This window comes from Podarcis cretensis (assembly GCF_951804945.1).
Source record: "Podarcis cretensis genome assembly, chromosome: 13".
NCBI lineage: Eukaryota > Metazoa > Chordata > Lepidosauria > Squamata > Lacertidae > Podarcis > Podarcis cretensis.
In genome coordinates, this window is record NC_137182.1 from 4,767,311 (window position 1) to 4,782,559 (window position 15,249).

General features: G+C 42.6%; 1 protein-coding gene across 4 annotated transcripts in view; it reads right to left on the minus strand.

Annotated features, from left to right (window-relative positions):
- Positions 1-15,249, minus strand: part of TEX10 (testis expressed 10) — a 50,943-nt gene that overhangs the window by 2,907 nt on the left and 32,787 nt on the right. For 3 of the 4 annotated variants that reach the window (XM_079949406.1, XM_079949405.1, XM_079949404.1), the window contains exons 12-14: positions 11,611-11,691; positions 8,069-8,250; positions 6,586-6,796 (exon numbers count right to left, since the gene is read on the minus strand). In XM_079949406.1, the coding sequence (XP_079805532.1) occupies positions 6,586-6,796; positions 8,069-8,250; positions 11,611-11,691 (474 nt within the window). Of the gene's footprint in view, positions 1-6,585; positions 6,797-8,068; positions 8,251-11,610; positions 11,692-15,249 lie in introns of those variants that run through there. The other variant, XM_079949407.1, reaches the window with a different exon arrangement.

The following is a 15,249-nucleotide window of genomic DNA, read 5'->3' on the forward strand; positions in this document are numbered from 1 at the left end:
GAGGAAAGGAAAATTAGTCTTGGCTCTCAGAGGGCCCATTGCTCATCGCTTGCAAATAGAAGCAGGTGTGTGCGTCAGGCCAAGGTAAGTTAAACAGCCACCAGGGACGCTGAAAACTAGCCTGAGCAAGTAGTGATTGAGAATGAGTGCCTACCGGGGACTTCCGGTGCACCGCGATCCCAGTGCAAGCAGGGTTCTCACCGGGAGGGAGAACTCAAGCTATTTTGAAGGATAGGGGGCAACTCCAGGGCGCGGAGACCCCCCCAAACCCTTCTGAAGGGTGTTCAGAAGGACGGGTTCCCGGCGAGGCCAGAGTGACCAACCCGGCTGCCAGGTAGCCTCGGAAGGGGCGAAGAATGTGGCAGCGAGGTTCAGCGGGTCGAGGGAAGCCATTACTCACCTTCAGAGAGCGAAGCCCTGAGCTTGCAGGGAGAGCGGTGCGCTCTCAGTTTAAAGGACTCCGAACGCAAAATACTTGGATTTTTGTGGTTAAAAGAATAAAAGAAGAACAAGGAAGTCTCGGAGCAACAAAGAGAGGTAAACGGAGTTTAGCTGACAGCCAAAATCAACTCAAACACGGCGTGACACCAGTGCGGGAGAAAGTGAAAGTGAGTCGCCTTAGCGGTTACGTTGTTTCTCCTTAAGTGTCTTCCCCCATCAGATATATAAGCATAAAAATACGAACACTACGTGGAAGGAAAGGAGGGAAGAGGAAGGAACCAGAGACAAAGTATCGGGACTCGGCGTTCTTGGTGAACCGGAGGGCGTGAAGAGGAGAAGGGGTGTTTCTCTATCTTGGCGTTAGAACACAAGAGATAGTAAATGCGGAAGAGAAAGCTCCGCCACCATTAGGAGTCTGTTGTGCGTGGGGACAGTGAAAAAGTGGACAGCTATATATATATCTACATGGTGACTCATATGTATATGATCTCTACCTCTCCTCCCTTGGTTTGAGACTGGGATTTGAAATTTGAGGATTTCTAACTAATAGGAAACGCTAAGCATTTGGGGGAATAAGATGTCGGCACATTTCTAGAACGCTAATTCATAGAGACCTGGCGACCTCTATCTGGGATTGGGGGGGTTATAAGTGTATAAAATGTCACTCACCGGGAAGAAAGGGATGAATGGTGGGACTCCTGGGGATAGGAGGGGTTCCAAACAAGAGGGAGATTTCAAGTCAGATATTTTGAAGATGTTTGCGGAGATCAAACAGAGTCAAGCTAATTTAGAGCATAAATTAGAGCAAGTGGATAATAGGATTGGGAAAATGGATAAAAAAATAGATGAAACTGTTAACGAACTTAAGGGCCAAATGAAAGAAATATTTAGGAGAACGCAGCTCACGGAGGAAGGATTAAAGAAGACAAAGCTGGAACTAAAAGATATCAAAAGGGATAAGGAAAGGATTAAAGCAGAAGTGATGGATTTAAACAAGGCACAGGAAGAGATGAAGGATATTATAGCGATGAATGAACTGAGGCAGAGGGAGATTAATCTGAGGTTTAGAGCTGTGCCAGAGACACAAAATGAAAACATTAAAGAGAAACTGATAATGGAGCTTGCGGAATGGCTGGGTATACCACCGGAGGAAATGGCCAATAACATACAGAACGCATTTAGAATGCGCGTTGACACAACAAGAGCAAGAAAACTTACAGGCGATTGCCTGATTACATTTAAGGATAAAGAAATGAGAAATAGGATTCTTCAGAGGAATAGAGAAAAGAGGTTGAATATAGATGGGAATTATATAATTATCTTTAAAGATGTCCCAATCAGATTACTTAAACGAAGAGACTCTTATAAATTTCTAGTGCAGGCATTGAAGAAAAATAAGATCGAGTTTAGATGGGAATTCCCGGAAGGGGTTTCATTTATGTATAGAGGTAAGAGACATAGGTTATTAAACCAGGAAGAAACCGGGAAGTTCCTTAGGAAATATAAGGAACTGAGAACGGAAGCAAATGGAACCGGGGGTGCAGAGGAGAATCAGGAGTGGGGGAGGAGGAGGAGGGGGGAGGAAGCGGATCAGACGAAGAGGCAGAGGAGGAAAAAGAGGATTCAGGGCACCTATAAAGGAAAGGATAACGTAAAGAAAAGTTAAGTGAAAGCTCAGCACTATGGGATTAAAAATTTGGAATTGGAATATTAACGGGATGAACGATAAAAAACGGAGAAATAAAATTGAGCAATATCTGAAAAGGAAGAATCTGGACATTATTTGTCTTCAGGAAACGCATGTAGCCAGAAGGCATAGAAAAGTGCTAATTAACAAAAAATTGGGAAATGAATTTGAATCCTCAGATAAAGAAAAGAGGGGTGGTATTGTATATTAAAAACAAGATGGAAGCTAAAACACTATTCAAAGATGAAGAGGGGAGGGTGATAGGGGTTAGCATTAACTGGCAAGGAGAAAAACTGGTGGTAGTAGGGGTATATGCCCCAAATGGTAGTAAAACTGAATTCTTTAAAAAATTAGAAGAGAAGCTATGGGAATATATGGACCAAAGAATAATTCTAATGGGTGACATGAATGTCATCGTCTCGTTAGAAGTGGATAGACTCAGGGATGGAGTAAACAAAGAAGGAAAATTACCAAAATCCTTCTTTTCAATGGTAGAAAACTGCAACTTGACGGACATCTGGCGCCTCAGACATCCATTGGATAAACAATTTACTTACCATTCTGAGCCTAACCAATCGATGTCACGTATAGATCAGATATGGCTTTCAAGTGAATTATGCCCAAGAACTAAATTAATAGAAATAAGACCGAAAGTAATCTCGGACCACAGTCTGATAGAGCTGGAATTGGAAAGCTTAGGGACAAGAACTTTTAGATGGAGACTCAAAGACTATCTTTTAGATGACCAGAAAATTGTCGAAAATTCAAGGAAAAAATTGTCAGATTACTTTGCGGACAATTGTGATAAAGGAACAAAGATTAATGTAGTATGGGACGCAAGTAAGGCGGTAATAAGAGGATACTTTATCCAACAGAACGCAATTAAAAACAGGAATAGAGAGAAAAATAAAGAGGAAATTCTAAAACAGATAATGGTAAACGAACAAAAACTATCTCAAAAACCTAACTGCCAAAAGGCAAAAGAAAGAATAAAAATGCTACAAACTCAGTTTGCTACTATAATAAACAGAGAGGTGGAGTGGAACATCAAAAAACTGAGACAAAATTTTTTTGAATTTTCAAACAAACCAGGTAAATGGCTTGCCTGGCAAATCAAAAAAAGGAAGGAACAAGGTACAATAAACAAAATAATAGTGGGGGGGGGGGAGAAAGAACAGATCCCAAAGAAATTAGGAGTGAGTTTGTCAACTATTATAGAAGTCTGTATAAGGATAAAGAGAAAGTTGGCCTAAGGAGAATAGAAAGATTTCTGAAGGATAAAAAGGTGCAGAAAATCTCAACAGAGGATAAGCAAAGATTGAATATACCAATTGGAAATGAGGAGATAGAAGAAACAATCAAAGATTTAAAGAGGGGCAAAGCACCAGGTCCTGACGGATTTACTGCTGGTTATTATAAAGAGATGAAATATATCTTAGTGGGACCACTGAAGGAGACTATGAATAACATCTTAAAGAAAGGAGAAATCCCTGGGACATGGAAAGAGGCATATATTACGTTTATCCCCAAACAAGATGCAACTCAAGTCAAAAATTATAGACCAATTTCATTGCTAAATAGGTAAAGGTAAAGGTAAAGGTACCCCTGCCCGTACAGGCCAGTCTTGACAGACTCTGGGGTTGGTGCGCCCATCTCACTCAAGAGGCCGGGGGCCAGCGCTGTCCGGAGACACTTCCGGGTCACGTGGCCAGCGTGACAAAGCTGCATCTGGCGAGCCAGCGCAGCACACGGAAACGCCGTTTACCTTCCCGCCAGTAAGCGGTCCCTATTTATCTACTTGCACCCGGGGGTGCTTTCGAACTGCTAGGTTGGCAGGCGCTGGGACCGAGCAGTGGGAGCGCACCCCGCCGCGGGGATTCGAACCGCCGACCTTTCGATCGGCAAGCCCTAGGCGCTGAGGCTTTTACCCACAGCGCCACCCGCGTCCCATTGCTCATTGCTAAATACAGACTATAAAATATTTGCAGGAATCCTAGCAAGAAGGTTGAAAAGGTTGTTATCAGAAATTATTCATAAGGATCAGGCGGGATTCCTGCCAGGGCGGCAGATGAGAGACAACACAAGAAGCATAATTAATATGTTAGAATATTTATCTGTTAGGATTGACAAACAAGTTATTATGATGTTTGTGGATGCCGAGAAGGCATTCGATAATGTGATATGGGACTTTATGTTGAAAAATTTAGAACATATGGATGTGGGCAATGATTTCTTTAATGGGGTAAAAGCAATATATACAGAACAGAAGGCCAAACTGATTATAAATAGCATGGTGACAGAAGAGATAAAGATACAGAAGGGTACAAGACAGGGCTGCCCACTCTCCCCGCTACTATTTATAATAGTTTTAGAAGTACTCTTGAATTCAATAAGACAAAATGGAAAAATAAATGGAGTATCACTAGGACAGAACGTGTACAAGACTAAAGCTTTTGCTGATGATGTAGTAATAATGACAGAAGAACCAACAACTGCAATAGAAGAAATATTAAAGGAAATAGAAGAATTTGGAGAAATAGCAGGCTTTAAATTAAACAAGACAAAAACGAAAATGATAGGTAAAAATGTGGACCCAAAAACAATAGAAATCATCCAACAGCATTCACAGATAGAGATAGTCAAAAAAGTCAAATACCTTGGTATTTGGTTAACATCTAAAAATATAGACTTATTCAAAAACAACTACGAGCCGATGTGGAAGGACATAAGGAAAGATCTGGAAAAATGGGGAGGGCTGAAACTGTCATTCTGGGGAAGGATTAATACAATCAAGATGAATGTCTTATTAAGACTTATGTTCCTATTCCAAACCATCCCTATAATTAAGGGGAGCCGAATCTTTAAAGACTGGCAAAGAATACTCTCAAGATACATATGGCAGGGCAAAAAACCTAGAATTCAGTTCAAATTATTGACAGATATAAAGGAAAGGGGGGGCTTTGCCCTGCCAGATTTAAAGCTGTACTACGAGGCTTCATGCCTTTGCTGGATAAAGGATTGGGTAAAGTTGGTGAACACAGAGCTACTCGATTTAGAGGGCTTCAACAATAGATTCGGCTGGCATGCCTATTTATGGAAGAACAAAAGGAAAGTACATAAGGGATTTGAAAATCATATTTTTAGAGGCCCGTTAATTGAAATATGGGAAAAATACAAAAATCTGTTAGAGCCGAAAACACCACATTGGCTATCACCTCTTGAAGTAATGAGCATAAAGGCTATTAATATGAGAAGCAACTGGGCAACATATAGCCAGTTGCTAACCAAGGTTGATGGGAAATGGAAGCTAAAACCGTATGAACAAGTAAAGAAGTATGTCTATGACTGGCTACACCATATCCAGGTAAATCAGATGTATAGTAAAGATATTAAAGAAAGAGGCTATGCAGAAAAAGATTCCAAATTCCAAACGGAGATAATAAATAATGAAGTGAAAATTATATCTAAGATGTATAGGATGCTGCTAGATTGGAACTTAGGCGATGAGGAAGTCAAATCAGTGATGATCCGCTGGGCAAGGGATGTAGGTCATAGCATACAATTTGAAGACTGGGAAGAGCTTTGGAAGGAGGGGCTAAACTTTACAGCGTGTATAACGATAAAGGAAAATGTTATGAAGATGTTTTATAGGTGGTATTTAACACCGATGAAATTATCAAAAATGTACAAGATGGATAAAAGGTGTTGGAAATGTAAAGATGAGGAGGGCTCCTTCTACCACATGTGGTGGGAGTGTGGAAGAGTGAAACAGTTCTGGGAGAAAATATACATTGAATTAAAGAAGATTTTAAAATATACGTTCAGAAAGAAATCAGAAATTTTCCTGCTAGGGATATTAGGGCAAGAGATAAAAAAAGAAGACCGTAGAATAGTATATTATGCAGTGGCAGCAGCAAGGGTAGTATTAGCCCAAAAGTGGAAACAGCAGGAAATACCAACGGTGGAGGAGTGGAGATCTAAGCTGTTGGACTACGCAGAGTTGGATAAATTACCAGGAAAAATTAGGTATGTAAGAGACCAAGTGTTCATCAAGGATTGGGGAAAGTACGTGGATTATCTGGAATGTTTTAGTGAGGGACAAACAACGCTAAAAGGACTTAGAGACGCACTGTAAAAGACTATGAGTTATTGTTTAAAGCAAATAGGAGACAGAGATAGGCACAATGACAATATAAGCAGAGAAACGCGTGACTCTGATTATTGCTTCGAATGATTTATGGACAAGCTGAAGGAAGTCTTGAAAGGGATGGCTATGTAATAATGTCAATGGGAAAATTATAAGTTTGTGTATTTTTTATTTATCTTTTTTCTGTAACTCTTCTTTTTCTCTATTTTCTGTATTCTGACTTTTTTATACATGTGTTAGTTTTTATTTTCTTTTATGGAATCAATTAATAAAAAGAATGATGATAAAAAAAAAGAGAATGAGTGCCTACCGTGATATCTTTGACAATCTGTTTCACCAGAAGTTCATTGGTCACCATATGACTTCGAAGCTGTCCGTGTTGCATTAGCAAGCGGAGGAGCTGGGCAAGGACAGGCAATTCCTCGGGACAGACTCTGCTCACTTGAAGACTCTGCAACATCAGCCTCAATACGCGAGGCAAGGCGTTGAGCACGGAAATGCAGCAACTCCACAATGCTTCCCTGCAGAGGAAGAAAGCACAGCCAGAGAGTCTATAAGGGAAACCAAGGGCACAGGAGTTATTTAAGCTCAAATTAACTTTCTCAGTCCACCTCTCTGAAGAACAAAAATGAGTACTGTAGACTATAGTTTCTAGTAAGAAAATGGCACACAAGATAAAATGACAAAAACTGGAACACTAAAGTTACTTGCAAACCATTTCCACCAATTTGTCACCAGTTATAGTTAAAAAAATATTTTTAAAATACTTATTAATATTTAACTACATAGAGTCAATTATACAGTCAACCGTGAATACATTGTGCAAGAAAGAACGGATTATCAAATTAAAACTGCCTGATATCTGACACGCACACAGGAGCCGTGACCCAGTTCAAGATACCGGTGCTGCAAGTTACAGTCAGATATCTACCATTTGGACAAAGGGTAGTCAAGAAATCCCAATTGCAGAGGTAACATTCCTGTCTGAATTATCTCTCGCTTACTTTAAAATCAGTATTGTTTTGTTTTTAAAAAGCACATTGTTTCAGAATAACATTCTAGAGGGTTAGAAGAGAAAGCAACTAGTGCCTTAGGGTGCTGATATTCAAAATCCAGCCCCCCTTTGGCTCCATGGGCCAGATCCTCACCAAGATCTATTCTCATGTGGCTTCCCACCTGTTGTCACAACAATGTCGGGGGACTGACCGCTTTGAAGTGCCAAAGTCAGTACTTCACAGCGCTGTACACAGCCAATCCAGCAGGCTTTGGCTCTCCCGCGTATAAGCTCAAGGGGGGCAGAACCAAAGCTTACTTTCTGCAGGGATTGGGTGAGGGAAAGGAGTTTTCTGCAGGGGAACCCCTTTACACACCACAACTTGGAGTGCACTTTAAGGCTCCCATGTGTGCACCAGCACCCACATCCCTACCTGCCCCACAGCTGACATCATATATAGCATCAGATGTGGGGCAGGTGGCAGTGTTTGGGGGACATGGCCTTGCAGGCAAAATTTAGACTCCCAGTGAGCAAGCTATAGCACGCGAACCCATCGTAAGGAGCCTGGCAAACTAAATAAGGCAACAGTCTAAATCCCAAAGATTTGTGTGATTGCTGGTGGTATATAGCTGACCTATTCCTCAATGTGGTGCAATGAAATGGAAGTCCATCAACCTTATAAAAAAACTTGCACAGGTAGACTGATATTTTATTCCTCAAGTAAAACAAGCAAATTTCATATGCTAAAGTGCTTTTTACAAATGCCAATATTTGAGAAGTACTCAAATTAAAAGCTTACCTCTTCTGCAGGTGTTCTGTATCTTCTCTCTCTATCGTTAAGAGGAGATAAAGGAGACTGTAACACAAAGATGCTAGGAACTTTGCAAGGTTTTCATTAAGCAAGCACGCTTGATCCAAGAGCTTACTAATGGCACACAAAACAGATCCAGCAGCACTGTCAGGTATTACAGTCAACCCTGCCTAGGAGACAAAACAAATAAATTACCTTTCACGCAGATACTCATTTCTGTGCTAGCTGTGCTTGCGCCTGTGTCTAAGAACAATTCTAAAAATAACTTCATTTCCCCCTCAATCTGTTACATTTTACAACCTGCCCTTCCTTTCCTTTGAGGATTGAGCACATTAATCCCATGAATTGGCATCTTATTTATTTAGCAACAGCCAAGTAAAACACCTTCCATACTACCCTTGTACAGTGGGCTTAAGCTCACGTCACAGATTTAAAATACAGCGGAAGAATATTACTATGTGGGTAGGATGAGCAAAAGGCCAGTTTCTGCACACCCCCTGCATACTCTAGCCCAGGCATCCCCAAACTCAGCCCTCCAGCTGCTTTGGGACTACAATTCCCATCATCCCTGACTACTGGTCCTGTTAGCTAGGGCTGATGGGAGCTGCAGTCCCAAAACAGCTGGAGGGCCGAGTTTGGGGCTGCCTGCTCTAGCCTCTGTCCAGACAGACAAGAAATGTATTCTCAGGGTCCACGGACACATTGCAGCCAGGCCAAAGCATTTGAAGTATACAGAAGGGCCAGAGAGGAGAATGGCCTGGCAACAGTTCCAAGGGTCTCTCTAGGCATAGGCCTAGAAAACCACGCTTGGGCAGAGGCTGAGAGGGTCCCCACTCACGTTCTGTGCCTTGGGAGTCAGGTTCAGCAGCAGAGGCATGACAAAGAAATCAGGACCTCAAGCTTCATGTCCATTCTGTTGCTATGGATTCATGGGGCAAAATTTTTCACAAAACACTTGTCTAGAGTGGCAGTCCTAATGAAGTGAAATACAGTTCATGAAGGGTTCTGTTATCATTGTCTTTCAGTTTGACTTTGGTAGATGGATTTAAATTTTTTTGTTGGGAGAAAGTATGAACCTGGTTGTCTTAAAACTTGCTAACTTTAAATAATTAATACCCTGGTTCACTTTTTCCTCTTCCCTCCCCATTCCTTTTTTTTGTGTGTGTGTGTTCCATTTTTTAGAATTTAAACCTGACGTCAGGAACTGTCTTGTTTTTATTGATCTGTAATCCTTGCAGAGCCTTTTCAGCTGAAAAGTTGGGAGCCAGTTAATGCTTGATTCTGGCGCAGCTCTGAAGAGCATATCTCACCAACTATGCTGTCCCTCTAGGTCACCCTGCCAGAATGGGGCTGGGAGGTACTGTAGAAAGTCATTCCTGGAACCAAGTCATTCCTGAAAGGAAGGATCCAGCAGGTTACGATGGGAGACTGCTGCTCTGAACCATGGCCCCTAAACTTAGGGATTGCTGCCATAGTGAATTTTGTCTTCCATGCTTTCTAACATCTACATGAAACTGTTGGGTGAGGTCATCCATAGATTTGGTCTGAAGTGTAATGGGTTTCTAGTAACGCACTGAACCTGAATCAATGTTTGGAGACAGTAAAGGATGGGATGTGGACAAACAATCCAGTGAATAGAAAAGCCGTCCACCTGGAAGCAGTTGTCTCAGAGACGGCTGTACAGCCTGCTCTGGGTGGGTTTGAACCACTTCTTAAGAATGCAGCTTTTATTGTTTTCTGTGACCCCGTGCTGTTCCTGATAGCAGAAGTGGTGAGGGTCAGGTTACCTGCAATGCTAAAACCACCACTTCATCCTCTGATTCAAATTACACCTTCCCACATGTGACCTGCAACTTGTGAATGCATACTGAAGTGTCATGTGCCCACGGTCTTGCTTTGAAGGCATTCATTTGTGGATGTCTATAAATGAATTTTCACATCGAATTGGACACAGGTCATCTGCTGGAAACCCTCTCTTTCCGGGGTATCCAGTAAATAACACCATAGGTTTGGCTCTTGCCCATGAAACAGAAGTTCTTCATGCATATCACCACAGATGAGGGGGACTGATTCATACTTTTAGAAAAAACAAGTTGTAGATAAATTACTGATGTGCCAAAACTGTTACTTCTTTTAAAACACACGAAAAAGAAAATGTTTAAACTAAGTGTGGCATACTTCTTGATTATTTTTGTAGGGAAGATTAAGGCAGTTAACAAATAGTTTACAGTTCACTGGAGTTAAATAATGTTGTTGTTGTTGTTTAGTTGTTTAGTCGTGTCCGACTCTTCGTGACCCCATGGACCAGAGCACGCCAGACACTCCTGTCTTCCACTGCTTCCCGCAGTTTGGTCAGGCTCATGTTTGTAGCTTCGAGAACACTGTCCAACCATCATGTCCTCTGTCGTCCCCTTCTCCTTGCGCCCTCCATCTTTCCCAACATCAGGGTCTTTTCCAGGGAGTCTTCTCTTCTCCTGAGGTGGCCAAAGTATTGGAGCCTCAGCTTCAGGATCTGTCCTTCCAGTGAGCACTCAGGGCTGATTTCCTTAAGAATGGATAGGTTTGATCTTCTTGCAGTCCATGGGACTCTCAAGAGTCTCCCCCAGCACCAGAATTCAAAAGCATCAATTCTTCGGCGATCAGCCTTCTTTATGGTCCAGCTCTCACTTCCATACAACACTACTGGGAAAACCATAGCTTTAACCATACGGACCTTTGTTGGCAAGGTGATTTCTCTGCTTTTTAATAAGCTGTCTAGGTTTGTCATTGCTTTTGTCCCAAGAAGCAGGCGTCTTTTAATTTTGTGGTTGCTGTCACCATCTGCAGTGATCATGGAGCCCAAGAATGTAAAATCTCTCACTGCCTCAAAAAATATTATGTAAAAGTGACAGCAAATGTTACATTGGTCAGTACAGAATTACCTGGTACTGCTGTATTTTCACTAGTAATTGATTCATTTTAAAGCCCTAAAATGCCCCCATTTATCTCGAGGATAACGTCCTTGTACATATTCCTTCCTGTCCACTCATCAACATCAGAGGTGTTGCGCCAGCCAGCTGGTGGGCATGAAGGGAAAGGCCTTTTTGTTGCTCTAGCAAAGGAAGCCCCTCCTCTCCAATGCCCCCATTACTGCTCATTACTGCTCCATTACTGTGGCTGTTGCTGGTTTCTAATGATGGCCAACTGATAGTAAAAAAAAATCCTTGTTGTCATTTGTTCCATTTTTATGACAGTTTGCTGTTGGTCATTTTGAATTTTCCATAAAGAAACATGGGATATAACATTTTTAAACACAGTATGAAGACTTTCATGATTGTGATGAAATGTTTCGGCAACTGCTTATGAACAGGAAAACTGCTATTATATACTGTTCACAGACTAAGACATGAATAGTGAGTATAACTGCAAGGCCAGAAATGAGCCTAGCAAGCACATCTGCACATACTGAACTCTCTTTATTGGCCACAGTTTCAATCACAAATGATAATTAAATAAAACAAACATAGAATATATTCAGAATTACCACCTACCAGGTATTTGCAAATGCCATTTTGTACAATATCTATGCACTGGCTTCTTGAAGGTATAGTAGACAGGCACTGCGTCACCACCTGTTACAACAGCAACAATATTAATGCCAATATTCACTGTACATCTACATCTTTGTTTCTACAAAGTCATAGGGGATACATTGTCAAAAGTGACATATTCCAGAATTCTAAAAGCTGCATTTAATCATTTCATACAGGTTAACCCAGACATAGGCACACTCGGCCCTCCAGATGTTTTGGGACTACAACTCCCATCATCCCTGGCCACTGGTCCTGTTAGATAGGGATCATGGGAGTTGTAGTCCCAAAACATCTGGAGGGCAGAGTTTGCCTGTGCCTGGGTATAAACCACTGACCCTCGGCCAGTTACCATCTCTCAGCCTAACCTACTTCACAGGGTTGTTGTGAGGCTAAAAATGGCGAGGAGGCACAAACACTATGCCTTGAACTCCTCAGAAGGTGGGACGTAAAAGCAGAAACAAACAAGGAAGTCCTGCAGGGCTTCCATTTCCTGCTCACATTACAAAGACACTCAAATATGACAAACTGAATCAGACACATGGGTGCCTTTTTAACAACTAACGGTTTTAGAATCCTCCGCACCATCTGAAAGCACCACCAGTGACTCATAGTGAAGGCCAAGGGTTGCCTCGGTCACCCAGGAAGGGACATGTGGCTTGATTACTTCCCCCGTTCTCTTCCCCTTGTTCATAGAATCATAGAGTTGGAAGAGACCACAAGGGCCATCGAGTCCAACCCCCTGCCAAGCAGGAAACACCATCAGAGCACTCCTGACATATGGTTGTCAAGCCTCTGCTTAAAGACCTCCAAAGAAGGAGACTCCACCACACTCCTTGGCAGCAAATTCCACTGTCGAACAGCTCTTACTGTCAGGAAGTTCTTCCTAATGTTTAGGTGGAATCTTCTTTCTTGTAGTTTGGATCCATTGCTCCGTGTCCGCTTGACTCCCTCCAGTCCAGTTCTGTGGCTGAGCCTGTGGCAGAAGGCGGCTCTCAACAGTACCAGGTTCAGACAGGGCAAGACAGCAGGGAAAGGAGGAAGGAACATCAACCGGGACAAAGAAATCTGTGTGGGCCTAACTGAGCTATGTGGATATGGGCAGCCACCATGGATATTATCCAAGGTATGGTAGTGGATGCCATCACACACCACACAAGAGCAACTAGAGCTCTGTTATTTGTTTGTTACGGACGCACAAGCTGCATGTGCTCCTGGATGGAAACGGGGGGGGGGGGGGGTGTCTTTAAGCAGAGGCTTGACAACCATATGTCAGGAGTGCTCTGATGGTGTTTCCTGCTTGGCAGGGGGTTGGACTCGATGGCCCTTGTGGTCTCTTCCAACTCTATGATTCTATGATTCTAGGGATTGGTTAAAATCAAAGAAAGTACCTGTTGCAGTACTATCCTCCTGAAGGCCACTTCAACCAAGGTATGCATGTCTATTCTTTACCAGGCACACCTGGCAAATGTACCTGGCAGATCTCTGTGATGGAAGCGTTAGTGGTGAAAGTGGTGTGGCAAAAGTATGTGCTGAGCTTCATAGATCAAAGCTATGCAAGTTTTAATCCATCTTGTCAGGGCTGCTTGAACTGGGAGAAGAGCCAATAGGGGACAGGATAGAGGAAACAATCAAGTCACATGTCCCTGCCTTGTGCAAATGGGAGACGAACAACCCATGAATGGATGCGTCACTTAGGCAAAGGAAAGAAGAATTCAAACATGCCTTAAAACGCTGTATTTTGAAATGCTAACGGAACAGAGGTAAAGGATAACATCTTTTTCTGAGGTCAGAACTCTAAAACATTTTGTGCACTGAACGGCAAGTGCTACAGTGAAAATTAAGTGACATAAATAGACAATTCCTTAGAAACCTTATCTTGCAATCTGGAAAGGCAACAAACCTGTAGACATGAAGCCTCGAGGGATAAAGCACTGACAACAGAAGGATCAAATTGCTCTCTGGCTACAGTCAATATTGAGACTACAGATCCAATGCTAATGAAGACTCCCTGCCTGTAATTGGAAAACAACCTCGCTCCCCACTCATAACCCAACTGCCATTTATGCTGACACTTAAAACATTTACTCATCTTACTACCTTCCTTCCGATTTAGAAAATCCCAAAAGAGTCCAGGCGTGTGCTCAAACAAATTATATGGACAATTAGTGCCCTGTGGTTCTTAAAAAATAGGTTGCAACTGTTGCCACAGCTCTTATTTCCATATCCTTGAGTATCTACAAAGTGAATTAATATAACCATAAATTCTTCCACTCATTCTCTTCGACTCAACTCACTGAGCATCTAATGCAGACTCTCCTAACCTGGTGCCACCCTCCCGACCTCTCATGGAGGAGAGACTCGAAGAAGGGCCTCAGAGGATGATCACAGAGTCCGGGGTGGTTTATATGGTTAAATCAGGCTTCCTCAACCTGATGCCATCCAGATGTTTTGAACTCCAACCATCTCTAATTACCCGCCATGCTGACCAGAGTTGCAGTCCAAAACATCTGGATGGCATCAGGTTGAGGAAGCCTGATTTAACCATATAAACCACCCCGGACTCTGTGATCATCCTCTGAGGCCCTTCTTCGAGTGTCTCCTCCATGAGAGGTCAGGAGGGTGGCAACATGAGAAAGAGCCTTTTCTGTGGTGGCTCCCCGTTTGTGGAATGCTCTCCCCAGAAAGGTTTGTCTGGCGCCTTTATTATACATCTTTAGGTGCCAGACTAAAATGTTCCTCTTCATTCAGGCCTTGGGCTGATTAATATTCTATGGCCTTTTAAATGTGTTTGTGGGAGGGGGGCATTATTGTTTTGCTGTGCTTTTATTCTAACTATTTATTTGTGCTTTTATTCTGTAATAATAATAAATAATAATAATAATAATAATAATAATAATAACAACAACAACAACAATAACAATAATAATAATTTTATTATTTATACCCCGCCCATCTGGCGGCTTCCAAAAAATATTAAAATACTGTAATGCATCAAACATTAAAAGCTTCCCTAAACAGGGCTGCCTTCAGATGTCTTCTAAAAGTCTGGTAGTTGTTGTTCTCTGTGACATCTGGTGGGAGGGCATTCCACAGGGCGGGCGCCACTACCGAGAAGGCCCTCTGCCTGGTTCCCTGTAACTTGGCTTCCCGCAATGAGGGACCGGCAGAAGGCCCTCGGTGCTGGACCTCAGTGTCCGGGTAGAACGATGGGGGTGGAGACGCTCCTGCAGATATACTGGACTGAGGCCATTTAGGGCTTTAAAGGTCAGCACCAACACTTTGAACTGTGCTTGGAAACGTACTGGGAGCAGAAAACAACCTTTCTCCCTCCTCTATGTGACATCCTTTTACATATTTGAACATGGCTATCATATCACCCTTTAACCTCCTCTTCTCCAGGCTAAACATGCCCAGCTCCCTTAGCCGTTCCTCATAAGGCATCGTTTCCAGGCCTTTGACCATTTTGGTTGCCCTCCTCTGGACACGTTCCAGTTTGTCAGTGTCCTTCTTGAACTGTGGTGCCCGGAACTGGACACAGTACTCCAGGTGAGGTCTGACCAGAGCAGAATACAGTGGCACTATTACTTCCCTTGATCT